Consider the following 20,384-nt stretch of genomic DNA (forward strand, 5'->3'; position numbering starts at 1 on the left):
TGGCAAGAACTTATAGCAACGTCCAGCTGTTGCACATTGACCGCCTGTATTTCTTCGTTTTCTTTAGCCTTAATGCTTTGCTGATCGAATGGCTGTGGAGTGTACGACACGTTGAAAAGAACATCTGGCCCTCGAATCCAGCGGCAATTTGTCCCAAAGTCTTTCGGAACGATTCCTCGGGTACAATCGTCGGCGGGATGGTCGCTGCTGCGAATATAGTGCCATTGATCATCCGTCGAGTGCTGTAGAATCTCATTTGTCCGTTTGTTTACAAATGATGGACGACCGGGGTGAGAGGCGCGAAGCTGATACAAAACAATTTGTGAGTCCGTATGAAACTCAACTGAGGAAAACGAAAGTCGAAGCTCCTGTTTCATGATTAACGACAGGTTGACGGTCAATACTGCCGCTTTCAACTCCAGTCGGGGGATGGTTGTCGGCTTGAGGGGGGCCAGGCGACCTTTGGCCATGACGAAGCTGACATGAATTTTATCACCGAATCGTACGCGCAGGTAGGCGACCGCTCCGAAGGCGACGGGCGAAGCATCGGCAAAAATGACCAACACAAAATCGGAGCCTACGAGGGGAAAGTTGGCGGGTCGGAAGCATCGTTTTACAGAAACAAGGCGCAATTTTTCGAGGCTTGAGGTCCATTGCTTCCACTTTGACAAAATTTCGATTGACAAAGGCTGGTCCCACCCACGAACATCCGGTGTATCTTTCGCCAGTTTTTGTGTCTGTTGAAATAACAGTTTAGCGCCGGTAATGGCCGGAAGACAAATGCCGAGAGGGTCGAATGTGAGAGAAATTGCGGACAATAATTCTCGTTTTGTAGTAACCGTTGGCATTGATTTTATTCTGATGCCGTAAGAGTCCGAGTTAAGATCCCACACCATACCAAGAAGATATTCCACAGGTAGCGCGTCTTTATTCAAGTCAACGGTGTTTGAAGTTCGCTGATTTCCTGGGATGGTTGCCAAGACTTGCCGGGATGACGACGCGAAGCTTGTCAGACTAAAACCGGCGGACGCGAGAGACTGCGTTACTTGCTTTGCGAAATTTATTGCTTCGTCGTTAGTTTCGAATGAGTTGCTCAAATTGTCGGAATAAAAATTGTCTTTCAATTCATCGGCGACCTGCGGAAATTGTACGTTTGCGTTGACTGCATGCTGTAAAGTGAATATTGCGGCAGAGGAGGAACAAACAGCTCCAAATACCAGGGTTGCGAATTGGTAGGTTGTGATTGGTGCGTTACTGCCAAATTCGCGATAGACAAATCGTTGTAAGACCTGATGTTTTTCGGCCACACCAACTTAGTGGTAAAACGCAGTGATGTCAGCGGTGAGTGCGACGAGAAACTGACGAGCGCGGAGAAGGATGCCGACTAGCGACGGGATGAACGGCGGGCCACGCAAAAGATAATGGTTAAGCGACACACCTCTGTAAAGCGCAGCGCAGTCGAAGACAACTCGAATTTTTTCGGGTTTGTTCGGGTTAAGGACGTAGAAGTGAGGAAGATACCAAACCATACCTTCCGGCTTGTTTATGTCCGACCAGTTGACGGCGACCACGGTTCCTGACGATATAAGATTCTCGACAATGGTTACGTATTTTGCGGCGGTCTCGCGCATATGTGGCTCTAACATTCGGCGTTCGAGGCCAGAGAAACGGGAAACTGCTTGTCCTCTGTTGTTTGGTATGACCGGTCTGTCTTGACGAAGCGGAAGATCTACTTGGTAACCACATCCAATAAATTTTATCGATCGCTGTAAGATGCTCAACATCTGCTCGTCTTCGTTGGCCGCTGGATTTGTTTTCGCGGCTTTTGCCACGACGCCGAAGGTTTCAGTTAAATGGAAACGGTCAACTACTTCTGATAGAAAGGGTTCTTGTCGGACGAAACCTAAGTTCACGCTGCTTTTGTTGCTCGGTACGGCGACTAGACACAACGGTATTTTGCCCACTACAGCCCAGCCAAAACACGTTTGCAAAGCGGTAGGGCCGGTTTCACCATCATTTGGGGCAGCAGTGTTTAGCCTTCGAAGAGATGGTAACATGTCCATCCCCACAAGAATTTCTACTTTGGAAGAGTCTATGGCAGGTAAGTCGATGTCGGCTAAATGTTCCCATCGTTTCTTGATGCCAGGCCAGTTAATTTTGCGTTGCGAAAGATTAATGCTGGGGACAACAAACGCTTCGCGAACGTCGAACGCTTGCGATCCGTCGATCGATTTGAGTTTGAATGCTACGATGTTCGAATCCATTAACACAGAGTTGTTAAACGAGCCGAAGCAAATGCTGGCTGAAGGACCTTTCAACTTAAGCAAATTCGCTAGGTTTCGCGATATGAGAGTAGCTTCGCTGCCTTGGTCAAGAATCGCGAAGGTTGTTTGAGCCGAATTGTTCATTTCCACTACGAGTTTGACAATAGCTAATAGGACTGGGCGGATATTGGCTGTTGGTGCCTTTACCATTAATATAGTATGGTTTTTACCTTGGTTTCGCGATGAGGAGGGAAACTGTCGCTCGGCTCCGTGAAGCAGCGAATGATGCGGGCCCTGGCACTCCTAGCATTTCGATTCGGTTGAGTTGCATTTCCGTCCATAGTGGCCGCGGACGAGACACTTGAAGCAGTGATTGTTGGTGGCACACAGCGATGCGCGGGCATTCACCAACATTCGTTTAAACACGTTGCACATCTCTAACCTGTGGGTCGGACTTTCTTTGCAGGCCGGGCAGTCAGAAAGGGTGGTAACGTTTGATAAGGATCCTGCGAGAACGGTCGGTCCGCGGTTATTGTAGTTGCTGCTTCCGGGTGTGTAGCTGCCCAACTGACGGTTGCTATTTGAAGGCTGAACGGGGTTTTTAACAGCGTTCATTGCGTTGGATGACGATAGCTTTCCGCCACGAAGTTCTTCAGCGCTGAGCACGCGATCGATCCATTTGTCGAAATCTTTTAAGGTGGCCATTCTGTCTAAACCATAAGCATATTTTCCCCAGTCTGTTTGTAAGTTGATCGGCAATTTGGTATGAAGTAAGTTGGTGACGGTGTTGAACATCATGACGTGGCTTTCATCTACGCTTGACATGGCGTCGCGTACTGCAGCGGCCAAATTAAAGAGTGCGTTAAAGTCCCCGATTCTGAATGAAGGGAGCTGCTGCATATGCTGATCGTGTGCTTGTATGTTAAGGTGCGGGCTTCCATATTTTTTTCTAGCTCGGCCCAAGCCGATTGAAAAGTGTACGCACCCGTGAAAATATGAGTGACACGACGCTGGATGTCTTCCTTCAAACTTTCTTGAAGCCCCAGAAGTTTCAGCGATTCGGGCATATTTACATCTTGGATCGTTGCTCTTATACCGTGGGCGTATTTAAGCCATTTACGGGGGTCTCCATTGAATTTTGCCACGTCTAGCTTCAGCCAATGATGCGACGGGGCAAAATTAGGTTGCGTCGGTGGAGTCGAGTTAACGACAGCTGGCAGAAGCGGAAGGTTAACCAAATCATTCATCGGGACGTTGCTTGGTAAGTTGGGTGTGGACGATAATTGCGGTGATCCAATTGCACTACCACAGCTCTCGATCAAGTGATTTTCGTACTGAATTTCAAGTTCCAGGTCTTCTCGTTCCCGCGCGTTTTTGAGCTCTAGATCTTTGAGTTCACGATCCTGTTTTATTTTTGCTTGCTTCAATCGAAATTCAAGATCGATTTTGCGTTGTTTTGCTGCTGTGTGAAGGTCAAAATTTACGTGATTTAAGGTGTCGTGCTGCGTGTCGTTCGATCGATCGTCTTGGTTCGGCTGTGGTGGGCCGTTTGGCTGTTACGGCTCTGGTACGATGCTCACAATGTCGATCTCTTGATTAGGTTGAGGAATTGATACATTTTGACTGAACTCACGGACCACGGTGTTGGAAATATTCCATGCGCGTCGAGGGGCTGTTCTTTGTAAGGCGGCAGCGACTGCTTGAGCACATGCGGCTTGCAGATTGTTGATGCTTTCTAAGTAGGTGGCTGCTGCGTGCAGTTCACCATCGTCAAGTTGTGCGGCGGACACGTATCGTTCGTGAATGTGAACGAGATTACTGTGCGCCAGTTCGAAAGTTGGCATGAATGCTTCGAATCTTCTCGCGTGGCGTTGATGTTTATTAACTCTCTTGCTTGCCGCAGAAGGTTCGTGTGTCTACGCTGCTTGGAATTTGTTCGCATGCCGAATAGGGCGGGCGGGTCAACAACGTTTTCGTCGGCCATGCTTCGATTAAGCCGTAAGCTTGCTCGAGAGTTCGATTGGGGTTCGAGCTAAGCGTGAAAGGATGACCACCGAATCAAATGTCCAAATCCAAATAGTTCGAATGGGAAAACTTGGATTTTATTTGATTCAACTTGGTCTTTATTTACGACGTCTGTAAACGAAGGTGACTTGTTATTAGGGTAATGGTAACGAAAAGTTATTTTAAATTTACGGGACACTGTATGCAGTGCAGTTCGAGACTGATGCTGCAAGAATTTTTATGGCGCAATTTTTCTCGAAAAGTTGCAGTTCGACAAAGGTTTCGAATAGGTGGCGACACTGGTGACGAGATTAATATCTGGCCAGGCCACTAAGTCTACGATAAGCAAAGTACAATTAGTTGATGGCCTAAATTATTGAAACAGCGTTAAATAAATACTTAAGTTGTTCGAGACAAAGACTATCAGGCATACAAGTTCGATATTGGGATTTCTTAGTCGGGCAGCTGTATAGTCAATAATGAGTGGTCAGTGCGAGAAATCTGTAAACGCGTAAAAAAAAGAAAGATTGGTTATTGACATCTCACTCTTGCTGGAGGTTATAGTATAGAACAACTGGATAATCAAATACACGAGACAGATAGTGGGGCGATTTGGGATGGTAGTTTTGATCAAGGCGTAATACATGCTCGGTGGCAGCGATATTGTACAAAAAACTGAGACCGAATTAGTTCGAATTGTGGGGGTTCGATGTTCGTCGTGTTTGTTTTGATATGTTCGAGTTCGTTCGAATTGTTCGAAAAGTTAAAGAAAAGCTTACTTGTTGGCTGCACTGAAAAAATGGCCGCCACACGCCGGTGACAGACTTCGATAGGTTCCCTGTATTATTCGTAATAGGGTTTCGGCACCGTGTAAAATACGCCCACTCTGCTGGGGAAGGTAATAATTACCAACACGGGTTGAAGAGGCAGAATTTCCAGATTTTATTTCTTGAGAAAAGACACTCACGAAAATTACACACTTTCGACTTTCAATCCTTTTTTCGACGTCAATGCCCCTCCGCCGTCGACTGCTTCTTTTCTCTTGCCCCCCTATCGCCTCCTGGTGACGGTACACCACAAACAGTGTATTAACATTGAATACAAGTATATTTGAAGCAGTATACATAAAGAAGTAAAAACTCATGGTATAACAGTGTATTCATCTTGAATAAAAGTAAATGTGATGCTGTTTACATATAGAAATAAAAGCTCATGGTAAAACAGTGTATTCACATTGAATACAAGTATATTTGATGCTTTTTACATATAGAAATAAAAACTCATGGTATAACAGTGTATTCACATTGAATACAAGTATATTTGATGCTGTTTACATATAGAAGTAAAAATTCATGGTATAACAGTGTATTCAAATTGAAAACAAGTATATTTGATGCTTTTTACATATAGAAGTAAAAACTCATGGTATAACAGTGTATTCACATATATAAAAGTATATTTGATGCAGTAGACATTTAGAAATAAAAACTCATGGTATAACAGTGTATTCACGTTGAATTCAAGTATATTTGATGCAGTATACATATGGAAGTAAAAACTCATGGTATAACAGTGTATTCATGTTGAATAAAAGTATATTTGATACTGTTTACATATAGAAGTAAAAAATCATGGTATAACAGTGTATTCACATTGAATACAAGTATATTTGATGCTGTTTACATATAGAAATAAAAACCCATGGTATAACAGTGTATTCACATTGAATACAAGTATATTTGATGCTGTTTACATATAGAAGTAAAAACTCATGGTATAACAGTCTATTCACATTGAATACAAGTATATTTGATGCAGTATACATATTGAAGTAAAAACTCATGGTATAACAGTGTATTTACATTGAATACAAGTATATTTGATCCTGTTTACATATAGAAGTAGAAACTTATGGTATAACAGTGTATTCACATTGAATAAAAGTATATTTGATGCTGTTTACATATAGAAGTTAAAACTTATGGTATAAGAGTGTATTCACATTGAATAAAAGTATATTTGATGCTGTTTACATATAGAAGTAAAAACTCATGGTATAACAGTGTATTCACATTGAATACAAGTATATTTGATACTGTATACATATAGAAGTAGAAACTCATGGTATAACAGTGTATTCTTATTGAATACAAGTATATTTGATGCTGTTTACATATAGAAGTAAAAACTCATGGTATAACAGTGTATTCACATATATAAAAGTATATTTGATGCAGTAGACATATAGAAGTAAAAACTCATGGTATAACAGTGTATTCACATTGAATACAAGTATATTTGATTCTGTGTACATGTAGAAATATAAACTCATGGAATCACAATGTATTAACATTGAATACAAGTATATTTGATTCTCTTTACATGTAGAAGTATAAACTCATAATATAACTTTGTATTCACATTGCATACAATTATATTTAATCCTGTTTACATATAGAAGTATAAACTCATGGTATCACAGTGTATTCACATTCAGTAAAAGAATATTTGATTCTGTTTACATGTGGAAGTATAAACTCATAATATCACAGTGTGTTCACATTGGATACAAGTATATTTGAATGTGTTTACATGTTGAAGTATAAACTCATAATATCACAGTGTATTCACATTGAATACAAGTATATTTGATCCTGTTTACATATAGAAGTAAAATATCATGGTATAACAGTGTATTCACATTCAATACAAGTTTATTTGATTCTGTTTACATTTGGAAGTATAAGGTCATAATATCACAGTGTATTTACATTGAATACAAGTTTATTTGATTCTGTTTACATATAGAAGTATAAACTCATAGTATCACAGTGTATTCACATTGAAAACAAGTATATTTGATTCTGTTTACATGTGGAAGTATAAACTCATAATATTACAGTGTATTCACATAGAATACATTTATATTTGATCTTGTTTACACATAGAAGTAAAAACTCATGGTATCACAGTGTATTCACATTGAATACAAGTATATTTTATTCTGTTTACTTATAGAAGTATAAACTCATAATTTCACAGTGTATTCACCTTGAATAGAAGTATATTTGATCCTGTTTACATGTGGAAGTATAAACTCATAATATCACAGATTATTTACATTGAATACAAGTATATTTTATTCTGTTTACATGTAGAAGTATAAACTCATAATTTCACAGTGTATTCACCTTGAATACAAGTATATTTGATTCTGTTTACATATAGAAGTAAAAACTCAAGGTATCACAGTGTATTCACATTAAATACATGTATATTTGATCCTGTTTACATATAGAAGTAAAAACTCGTGGTATTACTGTGTATTTACATTGAATACTAGTATATTTGATCCTATTTACATATCGAAGTAAAAACTCATGGTATCACAATGTATTCAAAATAAATACAAGTATATTTGATCCTGTTTACATATAGAAGTAAAAACTCATTGTATCACAGTGTATTCACATTGAATACAAGTCTATTTTAATCTGTATACATATGGAAGTATAAACTCATAATATCACTGTTTATTCACATTGAATACAAGTCTATTTGATTCTGTTTACATGTAGAAGTATAAACTCATAATATCACAGTGTATTCACATTGAATACAAGTATATTTGATTCTGGTTACATATAGAAGTATAAACTCATAATATAACAGCGTATTCACATTGAATACAATTTTATTTGATCCTGTTTTCATAAAGAAGTATAAACTCATGGTATCACAGTGTATTCACATTGCATACAAGTATATTTGATTCTGTTTACATATAGAAGTAAAAACTCATGGTATCACAGTGTATTCACATTGAATACAAGTATATTTGATTCTGTTTACATGTAGAAGTATAAACCCATAATATCACTGTGTATTCACATTAAATACAAGTATATTTGCCTGTTTACATATAGAAGTAAAAACTCATGGTATTAAAGTGAATTGACATTGACTACTAGTATATTTGATCCTATTTACATAAAGAAGTAAAAACTCATGGTATCACAGTGTATTCAAATTGAATACAAGTATATTTGATTTTGTTTAAATGTAGAAGTATAAATTCATAATATCACACTGTATTCACATTGAATACAAGTCTATTTGATTCTGTTTATATGTAGAAGTATAAACTCATAATATCACAGTGTATTCACATTGAATACAAGTCTATTTGATTCTGTTTTCATGTAGAGGTATAAACTCATGGTATCACAGTGTATTCACATTAAATACAAGTATATTAGATTCTGTTTACATGTAGAAGTATAAACTCATAATATAACAGTGTATTCACATTGAATACAAGAATATTTGATCCTGTTTACATAAAGAAGTAAAAACTTATCGTATCACAGTGTATTCACATTGAATTCAAGTATATTTGATTCTGTTTACATGTAGAAGTATAAACTCATAATATAACAGTGTATTCACATTGAATACAAGTATATTTGATTCTGTTTACATGTGGAAGTATAAACTCATAATATCACAGTGTATTCAAATTGAATACAATTCAATTATTTGATTCTGTTTACACGTAGAAGTATAAACTCGTAATATCACAGTGTATTCACATTGAATAAAAGTATATTTGATTCTGTTTACAGATAGAAGTATAAACTCATGGTATAACAGAGTATTCAGATTGCATACAAGTATATTTAATTCTGTTTACATGTAGAAGTAAAAAGTCATGGTATCACAGTGTTTTCAAAATGATACAGGTATAGTTGATCCTGTTTACATATAGAAGTATAAACTCATAATATCACAGTGTATTCACATTAAATACAAGTCTATTTGATTCTGTTTACATATAGAAGTATAAATTCTTAATATAACACTGTATTCACATTCAATACAATTTTATTTGATCCTATTTACATATAGAAGTAAAAACTCATGGTATCACAGTGTATTCACATTGAATACAAGTATATTTGCCTGTCTACATATAGAAGTAAAAACTCAAGGTATTACAAAGTATTCACACTAATACGAGTATATTTGATCCTATTTACATATAGAAGTAAAAACTCATGGTATTACAGTGTATTCACATTGAATACTAGTATATTTCATCCCATTTACATATAGAAGTAAAAACTCATGGTATCACATTTTTTCTTTTTTTTCTTTCTTTTTTTTTTTCCAATCTCCACTCCCTTTCCCGAGGAGAAATTTCCCTCTCCTTCTCCCTTTATTTTTTTAGCCTAATTTTTCATAAATTCATATTTCCTCAGTTTATAATCCACAGTTACATATTTCGAAAAAAAAAATTTAATTTTTTTTTTTTTTTTTTTTTTTTTTTTTTTTTTTTTTTTTATTTTAAAAATTTTTTTATTTTTTTTTCCTTTTTTATTTTTCAAACATATTTTCATTTTTTTTTTTTCTTTTTTTAAACCATTTCAATCTTTATTTTTTCTATGAACTTTTCCTTTTTTTTACTAAAAATTTCATTTGTTACGAAAGTCGTTTTCACATCACAACTATCGTTAATTTGAAAATGAACACATTTCCGTGCTTTTGCCATTTTTTTTTGTTTTTTCCTCTTTTTTGGTTTTTGAGTTTAAAGGCTTTTTCTCCCTTTTAGTTTTTTGGGTTTTACCTTTCCCCTTTTTCAATTTACAAATTTTATTTGTTTGGGAAAAAAAAAAATGTATATATTTTATAAATTAATTTTTTTTTTTATTATTTTTTTTTAAAAATTTTTTTTTTTTTTTAAAAAAAAAAAAAAATAATTTTAAATTTTGAGTTTAACGGGGGGGACGCGACGCGCTGCTCAAGCCGGCCAGAAGGGTGGTCAGAGCGGGGAGGCTGCACGCACTCATGGGAGAGGGGTGAGTGAAGGGGGGTTTCCTGGGCCATACCATACGCTCCTATGTTTTCCCGTTTTCCTATCAGCAACCAGTGGTGTAGTGGTCAGCAACTCGGACTGTGATTCCCAAAAGTCGATGTTCGAATATCGGCCAAGTCGAAATAGAATTCTGTTTACAAAATATTTTTAAAAATTAATAGCTCAACAGCATAAAGCGGTGTGGAACTACCCTGGTGAAATGGATCGTTTTTTTTAATTGATCAAATATAAATATACAGCACGAAAAGAAAATTTCTATTATAGTTTAATACCAAATGTGGTTTTGAAGATTTCCATCTATCGGTGATAGTGGCGTCACTAGCGTGGTTCAATAGCGTCATGAAGATGGCGTCATCTGCTCATCGTCAACTTCAGCGTTTATTTTACAAATAAAAAATAGAAATCTTATAAAAAAATATAAATAGCTTCAACATGTGTACATTTTATTATTATATGACAATCCGTTTTACCAAGAAAAAAAAATTTTTTTTGCTCCCTCGTTTTTTTCCTTTTTTCGACCCACAGCCATCTAGCGCTCGCAGTTGTACTAATTAATGACTGAAGATAGCCTAAGCAGTGAGCACGTACAAAATAAAGAGACTAATTAAGCACATGTTCTGCATATTTTTTTTCGTTAGTATTAACTTAATTAATTAGTGATGGAAACTGAACAATTGAAGGCTAAGTATGGTAATTCTTTGAATGATTGTTATTGTATTCATTATGTAATGTTTCTTTCTTTTTTTCAGCTCTAATTCTTCGTCTGCAAGCTCAATTACTGGAGCAAAACAGAAAATTTAGAGGAAACATTAATCCATTAACACAGAGTTGTTAAACGAGCCGAAGCAAATGCTGGCTGAAGGACCTTTCAACTTAAGCAAATTCGCTAGGTTTCGCGATATGAGAGTAGCTTCGCTGCCTTGGTCAAGAATCGCGAAGGTTGTTTGAGCCGAATTGTTCATTTCCACTACGAGTTTGACAATAGCTAATAGGACTGGGCGGATATTGGCTGTTGGTGCCTTTACCATTAATATAGTATGGTTTTTACCTTGGTTTCGCGATGAGGAGGGAAACTGTCGCTCGGCTCCGTGAAGCAGCGAATGATGCGGGCCCTGGCACTCCTTGCATTTCGATTCGGTTGAGTTGCATTTCCGTCCATAGTGGCCGCGGACGAGACACTTGAAGCAGTGATTGTTGGTGGCACACAGCGATGCGCGGGCATTCACCAACATTCGTTTAAACACGTTGCACATCTCTAACCTGTGGGTCGGACTTTCTTTGCAGGCCGGGCAGTCAGAAAGGGTGGTAACGTTTGATAAGGATCCTGCGAGAACGGTCGGTCCGCGGTTATTGTAGTTGCTGCTTCCGGGTGTGTAGCTGCCCAACTGACGGTTGCTATTTGAAGGCTGAACGGGGTTTTTAACAGCGTTCATTGCGTTGGATGACGATAGCTTTCCGCCACGAAGTTCTTCAGCGCTGAGCACGCGATCGATCCATTTGTCGAAATCTTTTAAGGTGGCCATTCTGTCTAAACCATAAGCATATTTTCCCCAGTCTGTTTGTAAGTTGATCGGCAATTTGGTATGAAGTAAGTTGGTGACGGTGTTGAACATCATGACGTGGCTTTCATCTACGCTTGACATGGCGTCGCGTACTGCAGCGGCCAAATTAAAGAGTGCGTTAAAGTCCCCGATTCTGAATGAAGGGAGCTGCTGCATATGCTGATCGTGTGCTTGTATGTTAAGGTGCGGGCTTCCATATTTTTTTCTAGCTCGGCCCAAGCCGATTGAAAAGTGTACGCACCCGTGAAAATATGAGTGACACGACGCTGGATGTCTTCCTTCAAACTTTCTTGAAGCCCCAGAAGTTTCAGCGATTCGGGCATATTTACATCTTGGATCGTTGCTCTTATACCGTGGGCGTATTTAAGCCATTTACGGGGGTCTCCATTGAATTTTGCCACGTCTAGCTTCAGCCAATGATGCGACGGGGCAAAATTAGGTTGCGTCGGTGGAGTCGAGTTAACGACAGCTGGCAGAAGCGGAAGGTTAACCAAATCATTCATCGGGACGTTGCTTGGTAAGTTGGGTGTGGACGATAATTGCGGTGATCCAATTGCACTACCACAGCTCTCGATCAAGTGATTTTCGTACTGAATTTCAAGTTCCAGGTCTTCTCGTTCCCGCGCGTTTTTGAGCTCTAGATCTTTGAGTTCACGATCCTGTTTTATTTTTGCTTGCTTCAATCGAAATTCAAGATCGATTTTGCGTTGTTTTGCTGCTGTGTGAAGGTCAAAATTTACGTGATTTAAGGTGTCGTGCTGCGTGTCGTTCGATCGATCGTCTTGGTTCGGCTGTGGTGGGCCGTTTGGCTGTTACGGCTCTGGTACGATGCTCACAATGTCGATCTCTTGATTAGGTTGAGGAATTGATACATTTTGACTGAACTCACGGACCACGGTGTTGGAAATATTCCATGCGCGTCGAGGGGCTGTTCTTTGTAAGGCGGCAGCGACTGCTTGAGCACATGCGGCTTGCAGATTGTTGATGCTTTCTAAGTAGGTGGCTGCTGCGTGCAGTTCACCATCGTCAAGTTGTGCGGCGGACACGTATCGTTCGTGAATGTGAACGAGATTACTGTGCGCCAGTTCGAAAGTTGGCATGAATGCTTCGAATCTTCTCGCGTGGCGTTGATGTTTATTAACTCTCTTGCTTGCCGCAGAAGGTTCGTGTGTCTACGCTGCTTGGAATTTGTTCGCATGCCGAATAGGGCGGGCGGGTCAACAACGTTTTCGTCGGCCATGCTTCGATTAAGCCGTAAGCTTGCTCGAGAGTTCGATTGGGGTTCGAGCTAAGCGTGAAAGGATGACCACCGAATCAAATGTCCAAATCCAAATAGTTCGAATGGGAAAACTTGGATTTTATTTGATTCAACTTGGTCTTTATTTACGGCGTCTGTAAACGAAGGTGACTTGTTATTAGGGTAATGGTAACGAAAAGTTATTTTAAATTTACGGGACACTGTATGCAGTGCAGTTCGAGACTGATGCTGCAAGAATTTTTATGGCGCAATTTTTCTCGAAAAGTTGCAGTTCGACAAAGGTTTCGAATAGGTGGCGACACTGGTGACGAGATTAATATCTGGCCAGGCCACTAAGTCTACGATAAGCAAAGTACAATTAGTTGATGGCCTAAATTATTGAAACAGCGTTAAATAAATACTTAAGTTGTTCGAGACAAAGACTATCAGGCATACAAGTTCGATATTGGGATTTCTTAGTCGGGCAGCTGTATAGTCAATAATGAGTGGTCAGTGCGAGAAATCTGTAAACGCGTAAAAAAAAGAAAGATTGGTTATTGACATCTCACTCTTGCTGGAGGTTATAGTATAGAACAACTGGATAATCAAATACACGAGACAGATAGTGGGGCGATTGGGATGGTAGTTTTGATCAAGGCGTAATACATGCTCGGTGGCAGCGATATTGTACAAAAAACTGAGACCGAATTAGTTCGAATTGTGTGGGGTTCGATGTTCGTCGTGTTTGTTTTGATATGTTCGAGTTCGTTCGAATTGTTCGAAAAGTTAAAGAAAAGCTTACTTGTTGGCTGCACTGAAAAAATGGCCGCCACACGCCGGTGACAGACTTCGATAGGTTCCCTGTATTATTCGTAATAGGGTTTCGGCACCATGTAAAATACGCCCACTCTGCTGGGGAAGGTAATAATTACCAACACGGGTTGAAGAGGCAGAATTTCCAGATTTTATTTCTTGAGAAAAGACACTCACGAAAATTACACACTTTCGACTTTCAATCCTTTTTCGACGTCAATGCCCCTCCGCCGTCGACTGCTTCTTTTCTCTTGCCCCCTATCGCCTCCTGGTGACGGTACACCACAAACAGTGTATTAACATTGAATACAAGTATATTTGAAGCAGTATACATAAAGAAGTAAAAACTCATGGTATAACAGTGTATTCATCTTGAATAAAAGTAAATGTGATGCTGTTTACATATAGAAATAAAAGCTCATGGTAAAACAGTGTATTCACATTGAATACAAGTATATTTGATGCTTTTTACATATAGAAATAAAAACTCATGGTATAACAGTGTATTCACATTGAATACAAGTATATTTGATGCTGTTTACATATAGAAGTAAAAATTCATGGTATAACAGTGTATTCAAATTGAAAACAAGTATATTTGATGCTTTTTACATATAGAAGTAAAAACTCATGGTATAACAGTGTATTCACATATATAAAAGTATATTTGATGCAGTAGACATTTAGAAATAAAAACTCATGGTATAACAGTGTATTCACGTTGAATACAAGTATATTTGATGCAGTATACATATGGAAGTAAAAACTCATGGTATAACAGTGTATTCATGTTGAATAAAAGTATATTTGATACTGTTTACATATAGAAGTAAAAAATCATGGTATAACAGTGTATTCACATTGAATACAAGTATATTTGATGCTGTTTACATATAGAAATAAAAACCCATGGTATAACAGTGTATTCACATTGAATACAAGTATATTTGATGCTGTTTACATATAGAAGTAAAAACTCATGGTATAACAGTCTATTCACATAAAATACAAGTATATTTGATGCAGTATACATATTGAAGTAAAAACTCATGGTATAACAGTGTATTTACATTGAATACAAGTATATTTGATCCTGTTTACATATAGAAGTAGAAACTTATGGTATAACAGTGTATTCACATTGAATAAAAGTATATTTGATGCTGTTTACATATAGAAGTTAAAACTTATGGTATAAGAGTGTATTCACATTGAATAAAAGTATATTTGATGCTGTTTACATATAGAAGTAAAAACTCATGGTATAACAGTGTATTCACATTGAATACAAGTATATTTGATACTGTATACATATAGAAGTAGAAACTCATGGTATAACAGTGTATTCTTATTGAATACAAGTATATTTGATGCTGTTTACATATAGAAGTAAAAACTCATGGTATAACAGTGTATTCACATATATAAAAGTATATTTGATGCAGTAGACATATAGAAGTAAAAACTCATGGTATAACAGTGTATTCACATTGAATACAAGTATATTTGATTCTGTGTACATGTAGAAATATAAACTCATGGAATCACAATGTATTAACATTGAATACAAGTATATTTGATTCTCTTTACATGTAGAAGTATAAACTCATAATATAACTTTGTATTCACATTGCATACAATTATATTTAATCCTGTTTACATATAGAAGTATAAACTCATGGTATCACAGTGTATTCACATTCAGTAAAAGAATATTTGATTCTGTTTACATGTGGAAGTATAAACTCATAATATCACAGTGTGTTCACATTGGATACAAGTATATTTGAATGTGTTTACATGTTGAAGTATAAACTCATAATATCACAGTGTATTCACATTGAATACAAGTATATTTGATCCTGTTTACATATAGAAGTAAAATATCATGGTATAACAGTGTATTCACATTCAATACAAGTTTATTTGATTCTGTTTACATTTGGAAGTATAAGGTCATAATATCACAGTGTATTTACATTGAATACAAGTTTATTTGATTCTGTTTACATATAGAAGTATAAACTCATAGTATCACAGTGTATTCACATTGAAAACAAGTATATTTGATTCTGTTTACATGTGGAAGTATAAACTCATAATATTACAGTGTATTCACATAGAATACATTTATATTTGATCTTGTTTACACATAGAAGTAAAAACTCATGGTATCACAGTGTATTCACATTGAATACAAGTATATTTTATTCTGTTTACTTATAGAAGTATAAACTCATAATTTCACAGTGTATTCACCTTGAATAGAAGTATATTTGATCCTGTTTACATGTGGAAGTGTAAACTCATAATATCACAGATTATTTACATTGAATACAAGTATATTTTATTCTGTTTACATGTAGAAGTATAAACTCATAATTTCACAGTGTATTCACCTTGAATACAAGTATATTTGATTCTGTTTACATATAGAAGTAAAAACTCAAGGTATCACAGTGTATTCACATTAAATACATGTATATTTGATCCTGTTTACATATAGAAGTAAAAACTCGTGGTATTACTGTGTATTTACATTGAATACTAGTATATTTGATCCTATTTACATATCGAAGTAAAAACTCATGGTATCACAATGTATTCAAAATAAATACAAGTATATTTGATCCTGTTTACATATAGAAGTAAAAACTCATTGTATCACAGTGTATTCACATTGAATACAAGTCTATTTTAATCTGTATACATATGGAAGTATAAACTCATAATATCACTGTTTATTCACATTGAATACAAGTCTATTTGATTCTGTTTACATGTAGAAGTATAAACTCATAATATCACAGTGTATTCACATTGAATACAAGTATATTTGATTCTGGTTACATATAGAAGTATAAACTCATAATATAACAGCGTATTCACATTGAATACAATTTTATTTGATCCTGTTTACATAAAGAAGTATAAACTCATGGTATCACAGTGTATTCACATTGCATACAAGTATATTTGATTCTGTTTACATATAGAAGTAAAAACTCATGGTATCACAGTGTATTCACATTGAATACAAGTATATTTGATTCTGTTTACATGTAGAAGTATAAACCCATAATATCACTGTGTATTCACATTAAATACAAGTATATTTGCCTGTTTACATATAGAAGAAAAAACTCATGGTATTACAGTGAATTGACATTGACTACTAGTATATTTGATCCTATTTACATAAAGAAGTAAAAACTCATGGTATCACAGTGTATTCAAATTGAATACAAGTATATTTGATTTTGTTTAAATGTAGAAGTATAAATTCATAATATCACACTGTATTCACATTGAATACAAGTCTATTTGATTCTGTTTATATGTAGAAGTATAAAATCATAATATCACAGTGTATTCACATTGAATACAAGTCTATTTGATTCTGTTTTCATGTAGAGGTATAAACTCATGGTATCACAGTGTATTCACATTAAATACAAGTATATTAGATTCTGTTTACATGTAGAAGTATAAACTCATAATATAACAGTGTATTCACATTGAATACAAGAATATTTGATCCTGTTTACATAAAGAAGTAAAAACTTATCGTATCACAGTGTATTCACATTGAATTCAAGTATATTTGATTCTGTTTACATGTAGAAGTATAAACTCATAATATAACAGTGTATTCACATTGAATACAAGTATATTTGATTCTGTTTACATGTGGAAGTATAAACTCATAATATCACAGTGTATTCAAATTGAATACAATTCTATTTGATTCTGTTTACACGTAGAAGTATAAACTCGTAATATCACAGTGTATTCACATTGAATAAAAGTATATTTGATTCTGTTTACAGATAGAAGTATATGTTGAATATGGTTGAATATAACAAGGCAACAAACTGGGAAGAGCGGCAACGCTGCACAGGGAGAGAAGGGGTAATCCAGAATTTTCTTGTAAGTAGACAAGACGGTGTGGCGTATGGTACTCTTGAGAGTAATACACAGATTCCTTTTGCTACAGTTTACTCAAAGTGTGTTAGTTGAACACCAACAGGTTATGGGCCCAGCTATACGCGTAGCTATATTTTTTTTCTTTCGTTCGTGTTTTTTTATAGTTCGGGAAAAGTGAATTGAACTGATCTTCGGCGATGGAAAAGGATGGACGCCGCCATGTTGGATGGTGCCTTGATGGCAGAAACTACGAATCATGGAAGTTCGGGATGAAATTGGCACTACAAAGTGATGAGCTCTGGGGAATTGTTGACGGGACTGAACAAAAACCTGATGTGGTAAGAAACAGTTATTATTCTTTGTTGTGTTTCTTGCTAGTTATGTGTTGATGGAAATTGGTGGCCAGCAAGGCCATGAGGCTATGTTGTCAGTATTTTTTTCTTTCCTTTGCTATGGTCTGAGTGAACATCTACAAGACAGTTTAGTGTTTTTCCATATCGTGATGATATGAGAGGGATTCCACATTATGACAATGTGAGAGGGATTCGGCATTGAGAGAATGTGAAGAACCGAGTAGAAAGCTGGTGCTTTTCCACATTGTGACAATGTGAGAGGGATTCCACATTATGACAATGTGAGAGGGATTCGGCATTGAGAGAATGTGAAGAACCGAGTAGAAAGCTGGTGCTTTTCCACATTGTGACAATGTGAGAGGGATTCCGCATTATGACCAGCCTTCTTTTTTTTTTTCTTTCCTCACTTCAGAGACGCAATGATGCCCAAGCCATTGTGAATGCAGCTGATATCACCAATTGGGAGAAGAAAAACACCAGGGCAATGCAGAACATATTCGGAGCCATTAAAGAAGAACAATCACGAATCCTGATGACCTGCAACTCAGCCAGAGAGATGTGGATCAAACTAGAATCTGAGTATGAAGAAGCTGCCGCTGATAGCATACCATTATTGTGGACCAAGTTTTATGGGTGCACCTTTAGGCAAGGCCAGAGTGTCTCAAGTTTTTTGACAGAACTAGAGCAAATTGCATTTCGTCTGAAGAGCCTCAACATAGCCATTGATGACGAACAAATAATGGCAAAAGTCCTCATGTCACTACCTGCAGAATTCCGTGTCTTTGGCTTTGCTTGGGAAAGTACACCCGTCGCTGAGAAGACTCTAAAAAGGCTCACGACCCGTCTCATTACACTCGACAAGAGCATGAGAAATGATGAAGAAAAACGATCAACTCCTGATGCAGCATTTCTCAGTAAGAATAAAAACGGCGCTGAACCACATGATGAAGAATCAAGAGAACGTGCTCTACCTGCCCAGTTCGATCGTGGAAAACGAGGCCATCCTTCTCATCAACAGTCTGGCGCAACGAAGGAATGCTGGGAGTGCAAATCGACGACGCATGTCAGAGCTCAATGTCGTAAATACAAAAGCCGGCGTGAAAAAGAGGAAGACGAAGCAGACAGGATTGTCGAACATAAGGATTTCCGACACAAGGATCGGTATCTTTTCCAGCATACTTTGTATTGAGGTCATTGTATTGTCTTCATGTCCTGTGTTTCCTCAGTTTGAGGGGAGGTGTTGAATATGGTTGAATATAACAAGGCAACAAACTGGGAAGAGCGGCAACGCTGCACAGGGAGAGAAGGGGTAATCCAGAATTTTCTTGTAAGTAGACAAGACGGTGTGGCGTATGGTACTCTTGAGAGTAATACACAGATTCCTTTTGCTACAGTTTACTCAAAGTGTGTTAGTTGAACACCAACAGTATAAACTCATGGTATAACAGAGTATTCAGATTGCATACAAGTATATTTAATTCTGTTTACATGTAGAAGTAAAAAGTCATGGTATCACAGTGTTTTCAAAATGATACAGGTATAGTTGATCCTGTTTACATATAGAAGTATAAACTCATAATATCACAGTGTATTCACATTAAATACAAGTCTATTTGATTCTGTTTACATATAGAAGTATAAATTCTTAATATAACACTGTATTCACATTCAATACAATTTTATTTGATCCTATTTACATATAGAAGTAAAAACTCATGGTATCACAGTGTATTCACATTGAATACAAGTATATTTGCCTGTCTACATATAGAAGTAAAAACTCAAGGTATTACAAAGTATTCACACTAATACGAGTATATTTGATCCTATTTACATATAGAAGTAAAAACTCATGGTATTACAGTGTATTCACATTGAATACTAGTATATTTCATCCCATTTACATATAGAAGTAAAAACTCATGGTATCACAGTGTATTCACATTGAATCCAAGTATATTTGATTCTGTTTACGGAAGCCGGAGATATAGGACCGGTGCAAATAGGCCACGACGAAATAGGCCCGGCAAATAGGACCAGACGAAATAGGACCCTACGAAATAGGACCACTTAAAAAATATTTTTAAAGCGGTCCTATTTCTCCGTTTAAGTGGGCCTAATTCTCCCTTTTATTTCTAAGTTCCATCACGTACTCTGAAATAATTTCAAAAAAATTCGACCTATTCTCCGTGAGAGAGAAGGCGGAATAATCTTCGATACTTCCGCCACCGTTTATATTCATTGCCGTAGCTCAAACCACGATGAGTGAAATTCACACATTGCCGTCTAGTTATTCATATGTCAGTTAACCGATTTCCGTCTTTATTTTTTCATGAACCTATTCCCCTT

General features: G+C 36.8%; 2 protein-coding genes and 2 pseudogenes across 3 annotated transcripts; 1 reads left to right on the forward strand and 3 right to left on the reverse strand.

The window, feature by feature from the left end:
- Positions 1-1,313: 1,313 nt before the first annotated feature.
- On the reverse strand, positions 1,314-2,474 carry LOC123471386. The gene has a single exon (XM_045172620.1). It carries the CDS (start codon positions 2,472-2,474, stop codon positions 1,314-1,316), a length of 1,161 nt encoding a protein of 386 aa, XP_045028555.1.
- Positions 2,475-2,567: 93 nt separating this feature from the next.
- On the reverse strand, positions 2,568-4,248 carry LOC123471387 (annotated as a pseudogene).
- Positions 4,249-11,029: 6,781 nt separating this feature from the next.
- Positions 11,030-12,945, reverse strand: LOC116927536 (annotated as a pseudogene).
- A 4,702-nt stretch (positions 12,946-17,647) lies between these two features.
- On the forward strand, positions 17,648-19,433 carry LOC123471213. 2 transcript variants are annotated; one of them, XM_045172234.1, is made up of 3 exons: positions 17,648-17,762; positions 17,847-18,020; positions 18,448-19,433. In XM_045172234.1, exons 2-3 carry the CDS (start codon positions 17,880-17,882, stop codon positions 19,222-19,224), a joined length of 918 nt encoding a protein of 305 aa, XP_045028169.1. In that variant the 5' UTR covers positions 17,648-17,762; positions 17,847-17,879; the 3' UTR covers positions 19,225-19,433. The 2 variants fall into 2 exon arrangements, with proteins under 2 accessions (XP_045028169.1, XP_045028170.1); XM_045172235.1 differs by having other exon boundaries at positions 17,676-17,725.
- The last annotated feature ends 951 nt before the right edge of the window (positions 19,434-20,384 follow it).

This window comes from Daphnia magna, linkage group LG4, assembly GCF_020631705.1.
Source record: "Daphnia magna isolate NIES linkage group LG4, ASM2063170v1.1, whole genome shotgun sequence".
Classification (NCBI taxonomy): domain Eukaryota; kingdom Metazoa; phylum Arthropoda; class Branchiopoda; order Diplostraca; family Daphniidae; genus Daphnia; species Daphnia magna.